The sequence below is a fragment of the Manis pentadactyla genome, chromosome 13 (genome assembly GCF_030020395.1).
Source record: "Manis pentadactyla isolate mManPen7 chromosome 13, mManPen7.hap1, whole genome shotgun sequence".
NCBI classification, from domain to species: domain Eukaryota; kingdom Metazoa; phylum Chordata; class Mammalia; order Pholidota; family Manidae; genus Manis; species Manis pentadactyla.
The window spans coordinates 98,677,177-98,691,492 of NC_080031.1; the positions used below are offsets into that span (position 1 = coordinate 98,677,177).

The 14,316-nt window shown below is 47.0% G+C and overlaps 1 protein-coding gene across 9 annotated transcripts in view; it reads right to left on the reverse strand.

Moving 5' to 3' along the window:
- KLHL3 (kelch like family member 3) overlaps positions 1–14,316 on the reverse strand; it is a 133,825-nt gene that overhangs the window by 13,342 nt on the left and 106,167 nt on the right. For all 9 annotated transcript variants that reach the window (XM_036897666.2, XM_057490904.1, XM_057490903.1 and 6 more), the window contains 4 exons: positions 6,507–6,624; positions 5,906–6,103; positions 4,322–4,423; positions 1,133–1,261 (listed from right to left, as the gene is read on the reverse strand). In XM_036897666.2, the coding sequence (XP_036753561.1) occupies positions 1,133–1,261; positions 4,322–4,423; positions 5,906–6,103; positions 6,507–6,624 (547 nt within the window). The remainder of the gene's footprint in view (positions 1–1,132; positions 1,262–4,321; positions 4,424–5,905; positions 6,104–6,506; positions 6,625–14,316) is intronic.

Genomic DNA, 14,316 nt, shown 5'->3' on the forward strand with positions numbered 1-14,316 from the left:
ACTATGTGCAGTGACAGATGCTAACTAGACTTAGACTATGGTGATCATTTCACAATATACACATATATCAAATCATTATGCTCTATACCTGAAGCTAATACAATGTATCCAACATTAAACCTCAATAATATATACACACACAAAGAGAGAAAGGAATAATATCGTGGGGAGAAACTCCCAATTGCGGCCTCTATTCCCAGAAGCCACAGGGCCTTCCTGACAGGCCCACGCTGGCCATCAGTCACCACCACATGGGAACTGGGAACAGACGGCCAGTGCCTGGCGGCCGGTGCCCCTGCCTGCCCCCTCAGACCCTTTCCTTTGGCCTCTAAGGTGGTGGGGGGGGGCGAGGCAAGGACGAAGGGGCTGCTGCCCCACTTCCTGCAAAAAAGAACCACCTCACAGGAAACAGAAGTGGGCTGCACTTGGGAAGTCACTCCCTTCCCGTGTCAGGGGGCGGCTGATGTGGGGGGAGATGTGTGGGGAGCAGTGGGGGAGACCTAAGTTCATCTCCAAATATGAACATTAACAGCTTGGCCTTCAACCCCCAAAACAGAGACTTCAGGCAAGCAAGCTCTAGCTTTCTCCACTGAAGACGGTGACAGCCATCCTATTACTTCATTCATAAGAAAGAGACCCTAATAACTTGGGGGTCAAAAAGCTAACTTGGAAGTGAGAACAGATGTTAGTGGGAATCCTGACTCTGCTGGTTATGTGACCTCGGGCAAATTACTCAACCCCTGGTCAATGTGCTTTCTGGGTCTGTTAGGTGGAATTAATACTGCATTTGTCGTTTGGGGCTCTGGTGAGGACTAAATAAATTGGAGCACAGGAAATGCTTATTTGGACAGCGCCAGCCGTGTAGCAAGCCTTCACTCTCAAGAGATGCAGGCGCCTCCACAGAAATGGAAGAGATGATGATGAAAAGAATATTATCTCATCTGTTCTCTAGCAAAGTGATCTCCTGGCAAAGGTCAGCTTTGTAAGTGCTTGTGCCAAGCTGTAAAGGTGCTAGTGGATTATACACATTAAAAGGGAAGAAGAGGAAGGTGAAATAAGGTTGAAGCTATTGGTCTCCAGACCCACCTGTGAGCAGATCAGACACAGCCTGCACCCCGAGGCTCCCCCATACCTGCGCCACTGCGGCGGGTGCTCATGTCTGCCACGTACGTCCACTCATTGGTTGCTGGGTTGTACTGCTCCACGGTGCTCAGGCATTGGCGGGAAGCCCCGTCGTAACCCCCGACAGCATATAACTTCCCTGGAACAGACAAAGTGGCTGCAGGTGGTGGCAGGGACCCTGACATGGAACCAGAGCTTGGCTGAAACCCCACCTTTAACCCACATGGGGCACCCTCACTTCCATCAGTTCAGGGCCCGTTTCCCCTGGGGGGATCACAAACCGGGCTAAGCATCCTTCACATTTCAGATTTCTCCTTCCTCTTAAGCTATGAGCTCCCTGAGGCAGTACTGAGCCTCTTTCTAAGTAAGCACCCCAAAACACCCAGAGCAAAGCTATGGGCTGGCACTGCAGGAGTTCAGCATACTCCTGTTGGCGAACTATGTTAGATCTTCTCCAGAACAAGACACCAAAGAGATGAGTAGCTAGAGAACCCCAGCTATAGGCAGGCAGGCTGACTTTCTGGCTAAAGGCTCATAATAGCGGACAGAACATATGTGGAAAAATGAGAACCCAAATCCTGTCTTCACCACGGTTTGTACTTCATCCACATCTCAGCAAGTGGGACATATGAATGGAGCCCTCTGTGCACCCTCTGAGCTGGGGTGGCTGGAACTGACCTGTAGGATCCCTTGTGATCTCTGAGCAATGCACAAGAGCCATGAAGCACCATCATCATTTTAAACTAAAAATCCCATAAACTGTTATCCAAGGGCATCATTTCTTCCTGAGGCTTGGCATGAGGTTGGGCAATGAGGCAGGAAATTGGCATTTGAACTCTGCCAGAGCAGAGATCCCAACATTTGGGGTCTAACATGTAGTCTCAGAATGCAGTGGGAGGTGTGTGTGTGTGTGTGTGTGTGTGTGTGTGTGTGTGTGTGTGTGTGTGTGTGTGTGTGTGTGTGTGTGTGTGTGTACACTCAGGGGCGGTCTATCCCACCTGTGGGCCTCTGACCTATGGGGGATCATGGAGTTATAATGAGGATCTGAAACACTGCCAGATAGAAATCCACTTAACAGGGTTACTTAATCAAAAAAACTTTTGTCATTATGTGCTTTCTTAATGGAGAAATAACAAGAATACAACTACTAAGTGAAAATCTGCAATAGTTTCAAGTTAGAGATTTCCAGGTTCAAATTAGGCAAAACCATCAGAACTCTTGTGCTTCCAGATAGTAAAATTATTTCTTCTTCTATCACCGAGTCTGGCTTTGTTTTCTGCCTCAGAGCCCTCTCGCCTGGCCCTCCTAAGGAAGGGGCACTTCCGCCCCAGTTCTGCCCTGAGCCACAGGGGAAAGCCCGGCCCAGCAGCTCCTCCGCGGTGAGGCCTGGGGTGTGGAGGGAACGAGAGGCCCCTGAAGTTGCCCTGCAAACCCAACTCCCCATTACACCTGCTCTCCGCTCTGTGCGAGCTTCTGCCTAGAGTCTGACCCTCACTGTCCCTTACCCTAAGTAGGGATTCTTCCGACAGCCAGCAGCAAATGGACCTGATTTCTGTTCTTTCTCTTCTGGTGTCATTTGGGCCCTATCGCCATGGTAAGGGGATGATGAGGAGAGTACTGTGGAGACCATGAGGACAGCCATGCCTACAAGGCCCTGGCGAAGCTAAGTCCCCTCAGATCCTCCTCAACATTCTCATCAAAGCTGCAAGTTGGACTCTCTGCTGCTCCAAGGTGACCCATAGCCAAAAGAGCTTCAAATTCAGGATGGACAAGATAAAGAAATTTCCAGTCTGCCCTGGGCCCACAGGACATGCTCCAAAACACCACTTCTGCCATGCACACGACATGCTCACAGACCCTTTGTCCAGGGGAGAACTTCAAATCACTACCAGGAAGGCACCTCCTCTAATGCCCATCAACTGTTCCAACCTTGTGTCAGTCAAAGCTTCTCCTTGACTCTATTAACAGGGACTTGCTATTTTTAACCCCTACTCTATTGTTTGATATTTCTGGCTAAGCAACAAGAAGGGAAATGGGAAGGTGGCTAGACAAAGCACTTATATTTGGCAGACATATCAATTTCTGTTCCACCAGGAGGAGGAGATTGCAAGAAACAATTTATTTTGGTAGGAGGACAAAATCCTTGCACTCACTAAGATGACTTGTTTAGTATGTTAGAATAATGTGCTTTTAAATGAAAATTTACACTACACAATACTGGGACAGAGAAATTCAGTGACAGAACAGAATCATTCTATTAAAGTCTGACTCAGTGCACCCTATGCTCTCCCCACAGCATGTGTGTGTACTTGTGCGTGCACATGCGAGAGCATCTGCACACACGTCCAAATACACAGACACTCCAGCTAAATTCCCATTCAGGACAGATTAGCAAAGCAGTTCTGTCCCACAGAGTCTAACATTTTAGTCCAAATAATACTCTATGTTTTGATATGTTGAATTCACATAAATTTTTAAACCTCTTCCCTATTAGCATTTACTAGTGGTCTGAAGGAGGACAGCACAATAGACTGAGCACTGGGTTAGAGTCTTCTGGGCTTGAGAATTGGCTGCACTACTCCCTGATGTGGGGTACACCACTAACCCCCTGGGATTCATTTGGGAAATGGAGACAGTCTAAGCCCTGCCTAGCTCCTTTAAGATGGTCTTAGGAGCAACGCGAGAAAGTGGATGCAAAGCTGTTTATAAACTACAGCGCACTCCCACCAGGCCTCAGATAGCACCACTCCCTTCTTTCACCCTGCCTACCTTTCCTGACCCCAACCTGCCCTGCAGTAACAGTAACCAGCCCTGAGGTGCCCATCTCACTAGAGGCTCTGTTAACATTCAACATATGAATATGAGGACAAAATTAATTAGACACAGTTAACTCTCACCCCCACTGCCTTATGCACCTGGGTTATATCCTGACTCTAGATTTCCCAACGTGCAACAGAGCTACTAACTAGTGGCCACAGCGACACACAGGTGTTACCCCTTGGGTGCCTCGAATGCTCCCCAACGCAGCTGGCCCTTGCTAGCCTCGGGCCAGCACCTTGACCTCTCTGCGTCCCAGCTTTCCTCATCCATCCAGCCAGGATGCTGGTGTCTGACTCGGAGCGGTGACAGGAGGAACGGAGCCAGGGCCCCAGGCCCAGGCTGCAGCAGGGGCGGGCTGCCGCCCGAAGCTGCTCCTTACCTTCCACGACGCCCACACCCACACTGCTCCGCCGCGTGTTCATTGGGGCCACAAAGAACCACTCGTTGGTCTTATAGCTGTAGGCTTCCACTGATGCTAGGCCTAGGAGACAAGAGACTCGTGAGATTGCTGCGGCACCAGGCCTCACCCTGCTGTGCCAAGTAACAGTGAGGGTCGGGGAAGAGGCCTGACCTGAGGGCTAGGATCCTGGGTGTAAGGCTCAGCACCGCCTCTGCCCGGCCAGGAAACACGGCTGCAGTGTGTCTGCCTGAGGGGCCACTGAGACCTGACTTAGGGTGCACTGTGACACATGGATCTAACTGAACTGCCCTGAGAAACTACAAAACAGAATAAAAACCTGAAGGTGCCCCATTGCACACCTACTCCAACCCCCTTTTCCCTTGTCTTCCTTTACCTGGAAAAATGGAAAGCTGAAAACTTGCTTTCCCAGACTCCACAGCAGTGACCAAGCCAATGAGATCTAAGCAGATGTCTGATGGGCATTTCTGAAATAGACTTTTTTTTCCTGATACTGGTACCATCCCTCTGCCTGTTGCTACCTGGAACACAAATGTGCTGGCTGGAGCTGTAGCAGCTATCTTGTGATCAGGAGGATAAGGCCAGCAGACTTTTAAAGAACCCCAATATCCTCGAGCAACCAGACCAAGTCAGCAACTACCAATTCTGGACTTATTGCTTCATTGGTAAAACAGTATCTTCCATTTGTTGAAGCCACAGTTTATGAGGTTTTCTACTTACAGGCAAAAGCAAAAGAAACAATGTCCAGTGCCCTTTTGTTCTCTTTATTCTCAGGTCCCACTCACTAGAGGCAGCCTCAGAGGGGCTATAGACCCCAGAATTATGTAAGTGAGGCAAAGAGGAGGCTGGGAAAAGTTACTAATTGGTGAAGACACAAATGAAAATTCAGAAAAGTAAAAAATGTTGTTTCTCACATCCCTGGGGACCAAAGGATATCATTTTAGTTTAACAGAATTTATCTTCAGAGACATCCACCTGGAGATATAAGGGGAGATGAGATAATCTCTCCAAGTCCATGTTCACTAGTAGTTTCTGACACAAACTTTGAAGCCAGAAAGAAGCCAGGAGCAAGGGGGTGCTCCTGCAGAGGCACACCCTTGCAGAGCTTCAGCGGGGCAGTACAAAGGGCGAGGGACAAAAACCACATGGCCTGAACCAGGTTTCTCCCCATGGTTGGGCCTCGGTTCCCTCGTCTGTCTGGTGGAGGGTTCAGACTACACCTGAGACACCCCCCAGCCGAGCATGCTCTCTAAGTCCTGTCTTCTGAGTAAATGGGCTCCTGAAACACTGGAAAGGAGGAAATGGCCTGGTCTGAGAGTAAGGTCCTTCCAAGAGCTCTAGAAATGGCATCACGCGGACAGTCATGTACTCTGTGTGCAGGAAGCCTGGCTCTGGCTCCCACGCCAGGAAGGCAGGAAGGATGGGTATGCTCTTGGGGCAGTCCCTACAGATGGACAAGTTGGCCTGAGGCCCGCTGAGCAAACCAGGGTTGCACGGAGGGTATGTCCCAGGCTGGGAGGAGTGGAGACCGCGTCCTAGACCTACCAGTACTGCCATCAAAGCCCCCGACGGCGTAGAGCAGGTCATTGAGTACAGCCGCACCCAGCGTGCTCCGGCGCTCCTGCATGCTGGCGATGGACGTCCACTGGTCCTTCACACCATCGTACACGTCCACCGTCCGCACACGCAGTGAGCCATTGAACCCGCCCACAGCATACACGTGGCCGGCCATGAACACCACACCTGAGGCACAGGAAACCAGGCATCAAGGTCATCTCAGGAGGCTGATGGCTGGCTCATGAGGGTGAGTGGCAGCGTGGGAGCCAGGCAGGCACATGAATGACTCGCCACAGAAGGTGATCTCCAAGGTTAGATACTTGGGAGCCATCACGGAATGTATTCTATTTTGTTTCATATTTGCTCGTCTAATGTTCGACTCAAGCAAATACTTGGATTGGTTTCACGTCCATAAAGACATAAGAACTGACCCCAGAAGGGGCAGCCAGAAATCGGGCAGGAGGAGCAGGGAGAGGAAGAGAGCCTAATGCAGACGTCCGCGGGAATGAGGAGCAGGGCACGGTGGCCAACGTCACACGGAGACGAGCGGGGAACGGGCAGGCTGCCGAGGGAGGGATGGGCTGCTCACCTGCCCTGCACCTCCTGGAGGGAAGCTCGGCGATCTGGTCCCAGCGGTCCTCCTCGAAGTCATAGCGCTCCACGCTGCGGATTGCCTTGGGCGCCTGGCCGCCGACCACGATCATGACCTCCAGAAACACAAGGGGACGTCAGCTGGGTCTCCACGACATCCAGGTTCAGTGACCCAGTCCTTGGTACTTGCACATGCTAACTTCCCTGGTCCACGGGTGATCTGAGAGACCAGTTTACAGAGCTACATACATGAAGATGCTGCCCCTAATCACCAATAGGTGTTACTATCAAGAAATGTCTAATGAGCATCTTCCCACAATCACTACACTTCCCAAAAGCCCCTGCTCAGGGCTACGTAAGAACAACCATTCAGGACATATGCATTCTCAGTGACCTCAAGGATTTAGGGTGAAGGGACCAAATTTTATATCAAAACAAAATATCCCAAAATACATATCAAAACTTCAATATATTTTAGAATAGAGGGCAAAATGTGGGTCCATTTTTAAGGTAAAATTACTTTTTAAATATTTCTGACTGTACAGACTGCAGGGGGCACTTATTCATTACAGAATGGGAAAAAATTTGTGAACCATTGCTTTGTGGTGGTTACCACAAGAATGTATTTAACTGATGATGTTCTGAAACACAGTTCTAACAGTACTATTTCCAAAGTCAGGTAGTAGCTATCACTGCTAGCCACTGTGTGAAGTGTGCTGTCATTTGCTTGTCACCGTAACTCTGTGACATAGACATCCATATGGACAGATGAGGGAAGTAAAGCTCAGAGAACACATGTAAATAACCCAAGGTCACACAGCTAAGAGTGGCAGAACAAACACCCAGAGCCTAGTCTACCCAACACAGAGGGGAGGCCAGCCCCACCCGTCTCCCTCTAGACCCAGAGTTCCATGCAAAGACAGCTCACTACATGTTTTTCAAACTGCAGGTCCCATTTCACTAGTGGGTCATAAGATCGACATAATGGATTGTGACCAGCATACTTCTAATACAACAGCACAGAAAATAGAGTAAGGGTATTATTTCATGAAGTATTTGTTCAGGTTATACATACATGTGTGTGTTTCGTGGATAGCAATTTAAACATTATTTCTCAGTGTAAGATGTAGTCAAAAACAAATAAGTAAACAAAAGCCACTGCTCTGTGATAACAACTGCGGTCCTTAACTATTATATACATACTGTTGTGACTTTTGTCATATGTTAATAAAAATTAAAGTAACAAAGTTAACAATAGTTTACATATTTTAAAAAACTTGTGCAAATTGATGGCTGTGCTCATAATGGTATCACTTTCACTCACTGGCATTCCAATCTGTTTTCTTAAGTGGAGAGAAAGGGGTGGAAGTCATAGGCAGACGATTAATGTAAATCAACAGACCTGGAGGCCTGTTTTAGTCACCCCAGTGGTTCTCAAACTTCAGTGTACATCAAATTCACCTTGAGAGCTTGTTAAAACATGAATTGTTTGGCCCTACCTGCCCCCTGCAACCCCTCAAACCCCCACACACACCCAGAGTTTGATTCAATAAGTTTACAGGGGAACGAGAAACTGCATTTCTAACAAGTTTCCAGTTGATGCTGATGTTGCTTTTCCAGGATTCATACTTTGAAAATTAGCCACTTTTAACCCATGACCATAGGGATTGACTGATGGTGTTCGATAAAAATTTTTTGCTTTTATGAATTATCATAGTGCTCTTTACTTCCCCACAAAACATTTTGAGGGGAAAGGAGTGGTGATCAAAATCTGTGGCATGCACTCCCAGGAGAGCAAACCTCAGGTGAACAATATCTACAACCATTGCTCAAGATCAATCATTTATGCCCCAGATAATTCCAGATACAGGCTCACCCACTGCCCACGTGGGTGGTCACTGGTCATCAGTCCACAGCTGCCTGTAGCCAAATATGGGTCACCAATGCTCAAACACTCAGAATTCAGTTCTGACCTCTGGAACATCTCAAAGGAACACAGGATCCGCAGTCCAGGCTTAGAGCTGCTGCGCCTTCTGGAAATAGACATCCCGCATTTGACTCTCCTTCATGCCTCGGCTCAAAAGGTCCACTGCTTTGTTTCAAGAGCAGTCCTTTCCAGAGAAAGGCTGGACTCCACACTACTTCCCATTCGTAACTCTTTGCTTAGAGAGGCATCCATGAACAGTTCAAGGGGGACGTTAATGAACACAGCCTCTTGGCAAACTTCAGACAATGCCCAGCTTACTCCTCCAGAGCCCAGAGACTTGCCCTGCAGTCATGAACATGCCTAGAACTGGCCCTCTGGCTTTGAATTGGTAAAGATAAAATGAAAGCAAAATCTTGCAAGGATTTTCCTTGAAATCTGGTTTGGGGAACTGAGTAAGAATAAAACTAGTTTGTAGGTTTTTTTCTGCATGAGCACAGGTACCCAACACTCTCACACATACCGTTCCTGCTCCTTAAAACATTCTTTCCCCTTTCTGATCCCTCTGCTTTAACACCTGAGTATCTTTCAGGTCTCAGTTTATATGTTGCTTCCTCCAAGAAGACCTCTCTGACCTCCTAATGTGAGTTACATGTTCCTTATCTGAAATCACACATGCATTGTGTCTCCCATTAAAACTGCCCCCGCATTATGTGTAACTGTCTAGCAACTTGTCTCTCTTCCTAGATGGTGAGCTCTGCCAGGGTAGAAAATGTGTCTGCCTCAGTCACCAAGATAACCCCAGACCTCACCGTTCCCTAGGCAAAAGCGAGGATTCAAATATTTATTTGGAATAAAGAATGAATGAATAGTAAATAGAACAAGGAATTAGATAAAAAAAATAATACACAGTTAAATGGGGGGAAAAATGCACCAGAATGTCACTTTCTTGGGTTAAGGAAGACATGTTGGACACATTACAATTCTGAGGACAGAATTTGAAGAAAGTAATAAAACAAAAAGGGAGCTTTTCCCATGTCTTGACTCAACCACCAAAAGAAAGGCTGATTATTCTTTGCACAAGCTATTGGACTTCGGTAAATAAAAAAAAGGCAAAGCCCCTTTTTCAGAGAACCTCACCATGCCCCTGAAACCATCTCTGCCGAGGTAGGGAGGTACATTCACATTAGGGAAAAATCAGCACTCATCTCTGAGAATCTTCATAGTAACACAGAAACAATATTATAGAAATGAAAGAATTTTAATATTAAAGTAAAACCTGAGTAGACAGATAAAAAATAATAACAGGACAAGGTTTTCAAAATAATCTTGCCTTTGAGCCACAAAACCACTGGTGAGAGGTGACTTTCAATATTCAAAATTTATACAATAATCTGGGAAGAGCAGTTAGGTGGTTTTGTTGGGTAGAACCACTGGTTTCTGAAAATGTGGAGGCAGCCCAAAGCAGAGGGAGGAATAGGTATACTTTCTGCTTCTCTCACAAGCATAAGAAATTCAATTTCTATGGCCATGATACAAGGAACACTACACTCATCGTTGTGTAATCATGCAGAGTGAGAAGAATAAGCTTTCTATCTTGAATACTAATGGATGGTTGTTTCCATAGATACTGATCTTAGCAACCAATTAGACAAAAATGAGTACTTTCCAAAGCCTACATGTATTACATCTCCAGAATTGTAAACCTCTAGCTACTCAGGAAGATCACAGGATGTCAAGGTAAGAAGAGACTTGAACCATTCTGTGCTACAAGCCCTCATTTTACATTTCCAGAAATCCAGAGGCCCGATTTGTTCAATAGGCATATTTCTCTCTTTCCCCCAAACCCCTAAATCCCAATTTGCTAAGGATTTATAATACCTATACTAGAAATTACTGAATCAAATCAACTTATTTAATGATCACTATTTTTAACATTTGTCCTTCAAGGTAACCCTGAGTAAAGACTACTAGTGATCATATGAGAATCAAACCCAAGAAGTGGTCCAACTAACAATTATGCTAGAGCAAACACAATATAATCACACTCAAGGCCTGCAGTGCACTTGGGAGTGCTGCAGGGCAGCTCAGGGTCCTGACCCCAAGTCCTGGTTGTCAGCACTGAAGGCTGCAGAAGTTTTGCTGGATGGAGAATTCTGGTTGACAAAATACAGGTGAGCCAGACTTGACTACGGACAAATCTCACTCATTTCGGAACATCAAATGGCCATTTACTTTAGGGAAATTAGTGAGAGCATAGAAAGACTACCTGATTCCTCAGGAAGGAAATTTCACTCTGAGCATAACAAGATGATTTTTAAATATATATATAATTTCTCTCTTCCACATGGATGGTTCTGCCTACCAAGGTGACTGCGGGAGTGAAGGCATGTCGGGTCCCTCCTCATGATATGGTAACGACTCTGTGTCTGGGAGCAGCAGGTGAACAGAGCAGGGCTTTCTGGCCCACTTGTGGACCAAGACCCTAACCCTGACCCGTAAGTCATTAGACTCTCCGCTAGGGTGAGAGAATGTCCTGGGCTCTGCACGTTTTTTCCATCATGCAAAAGTAGACTGTGTATCCAAACCTCTTCCATGACCGGTGAGCTGGGCAGAAGGCAGGCCCAGCCAGTCGGTCCCTCGGGCCAGGGCAGGAAGTGCGAGTCTCTCTTACCCTGGTGCGTGGGGCCGCAGGGCTAACACCAAAACTTCATCCGAAGAAGCATGTTGAGGTTGAAGCAGAAGACTTGTCCCAGCAGGTTTCTGAGCAACAGGTGCTCTAGGCAAAGACTGACAGCCAAGGTGCAGAGACAGCGGTGGCTGGAGAGCCAGCAATGCAAAAGCAGGACCCAGGGAAGCGAGAAGGGGAGAGAAGGTGGACTTCGGAGTCCAACACACCTGAACTCAAATATCATCCCAGTCACTATATAGCTGTGTGACCACAGGCAAGGCGCTCAACCTTGCTAAGCCTCACTTTCATCACCTGTAATATCAGGATAATAGGACTTTTCTCCTATGGGGGTCAGGAGGCTTAAATGATACAAAACACTTAGCACAGTGCTTGGTAAATAGCACACACTAAATGTTAGTTTCTGTTATGCAATTGACACCAGCATCATTACTATTGCTCAAAGCAGTTGCCAAAAAAACAGACTCCCAGTAATGTAGAAAAGGACAGTTATGATCTTTGAATGGGAGAGTGAGCACCACTAATTCCAGGGTGATGATGGGGCTTTTTCAGGACTCAGGGTGTTTCCCAGGTGTGACCTGGGACCATTTAAAGGCCCAAGATGGAAGAAGAGTGGTGCCCAGCCAGGGACCTGGCCCTGGTGGGAAGTCATCCTACCCACCTCGCCAGCAGCCTTATTTCCAGCTTCATCTGCTAAAAGCAGGGCAGCCCGACTCAGAAGGAAGCCTCCCACGTCCAGCCCAAATGGCTTTTTGGTGTCATTTTTAAGAACTGAATAGAGTTGTCAACTGAACTGAAATGGCAGTGAGAAGCGCCAGGCTCAGTACATCTCCAAAAGGTTCATTTGCATCTTCCTGGAGCCTCATTTTGCTGCTGCCATCTGTGGACAGGGTAACGTAGGAGTGCTTCCAGTGGCTGGGAGACAGCCTCTGGTTGTCCATGGCAACCCAGCCCCAGGGAAAGTGCTGGGCGGTGACTGTGTGGGAGCCCAGATGATGCTATTAGCTGCTCCAGCTGGAACATGTCAGTATGATCTGTGCATGCATGGCTCAGGAAACAAGCACCCTCATTAGCCTCTGCAGCTATCTCAAGGCAGAGTCCTATTTCCTTCAGGGAGGGGGCTTGGCCGGCAACCAATTGCTAAGAACAGTCCAAATCTCCACCAGTGTGTTTCTCAAAGTTGGCTCTGTCAGAAAGCCTATCTGGACGGAATTCCTAGCACTGAACTGCGAGCCCAAACTGCTGCCCTTGGAATTCCTGTGGCTGCTCCTCCAATCAACCCAGTGATCTCCTAATTTGGCTTCTTCTTCTCCACTTATTTGGCCACTAACATATTTCCATCTTACTTTCACAAAGGGACTTCTTAAAATTAAAAGTCCCAAAGGGCAGAAATCGAGTTTCTTTCCACGTAGTACCCCGCTAAAATTCTTTTGTGAAATTTGGAGGTAGTATAATAGAATCATTTAAAAGCACAGGGTCTGGAGTCAGTCATCCTGGGCTTAAATCTCAGCATGGCTATTTATTAGCTGTGCTTTAAAGATACATAACAAATTCTTTGATACTCCTCCACTTGAGAGATGGGACTTAATTTCCCTCCCCTTGAGTGTGAGCTGGACTTACTGACCTGCACCTACCAAATAAAACACAGCAGAAGTGATGGGACACCGCTAGGAAAGGAGGCTATGAGAAGACTGCAGCTTCTGTCTTAGGCCTGCTCTCTCATTGTCTTGCTGTAGAATCACTCACTGCCGCATCATGACAATGCTCAGGCAGCTTATGGAGAGGCCAGCAGGGTGAGGAACTGAGGCCTGTAAGAAACTACGAGAGTGAACTTAGAATCAGATCCTTCCCAAACAAGCCTTGAGATGATTACAGCCCCAACCAACAGCTCGGCTGCCACTCCACGGGAGGCCTGGGCTAGGAGGACCCAGCTAGGCCGCTCTGGGATCCTTCCCCGCTGAAATGGCAAGATAATAAACATGTGTTGTGTTAAGACACCAAGGTCAGGGTAATTTGAAATGCAGAAACAGAACACTAATACCTAATGAATAGGTGATATAACACAAGACCCAGTTTCCTCATGCATAAAATGGGGATATTTACAGTTATGAAAATCCTGTAGGATAATAAATGTAAATCACTTAGCCCAGCGCCTGGCACATGCTAAGTGCTCAGCAACTGAGACCTGCTTTTATCATCATTGTAGAGTCTGTACTGTGTAGTGGTCAAAAGCATAGGCTTTGAGTTGGTCAGACCCGGATCCGAGCCCTCATGTAGCTACTGAGCTGTGAAACCCTGGGCAAGCCATTCAAACTCACCAAATCTCAATTTTCTCCAATACTGAAACTTCAGAGTTGTTATAAAGATGAAATAAGATAATGTACATAAAGTGCTTCGCCTAAGACACATGGAGGCTGTATTTAAACAATCCTGCTTATATCACCATCCATGTCTTTGGTGATAAGGACAATGACCCAGGGAAGCAACAAAACACAGAGCAAAAATTACTCTAAGTGACCATCAGAAGTTGAGCCAGCTCCCCTGCAGTCATCTAAACCAGTTCCCGGATGTTCACTCTCACAGACTTGCATTTGACCCTGGAGACAGCTTAGGCCTCAGCTCCTGCAGAAAGCTCTCCCCAACCCCTTGCCCCTCTCTGAGCTCCCATGAGCATCTTGTCCCTACCTCCATTGTGTCACTGACACTGTCCATTGTAATTGTCCTTTTTATATCTGTCTCCCTTCCCCCTGGTCTGGAGCACCTTGGGGACAGTACCAGCTCATGTGAGTCGTTGTGGATGCAGCGCCTGGCCCGGTGCCTGGCAGTTAGTGACATCTCCGTGGAAATGCGTTGGATGAGTTTATTGATAAATCAGTGAGTTAATGCACGCATGATCGTTTATAGTTTATTGCTGGTGTTTTATTTATTTATTTTTTTAGTCTAAGTGTTTCACAATCTGTTTAATCCTCCCAGGGATGACAACTAGATTCGTTCAATACTGGCCTTGTGGGCTGAACCAAATGTTCTAGGGTCAGAGTACATTAGTGATCAAGGGAAGATATGAAGTAGGACACAATCCCCACTACATCCATGCAAAAACACATGTATGAATATTGACAAGCACTGGAAAACAATTAGGGGTAACAGAAATGGTTCGTACTAATCTCCATGAGATTATTTCTTCTTTAAACATCT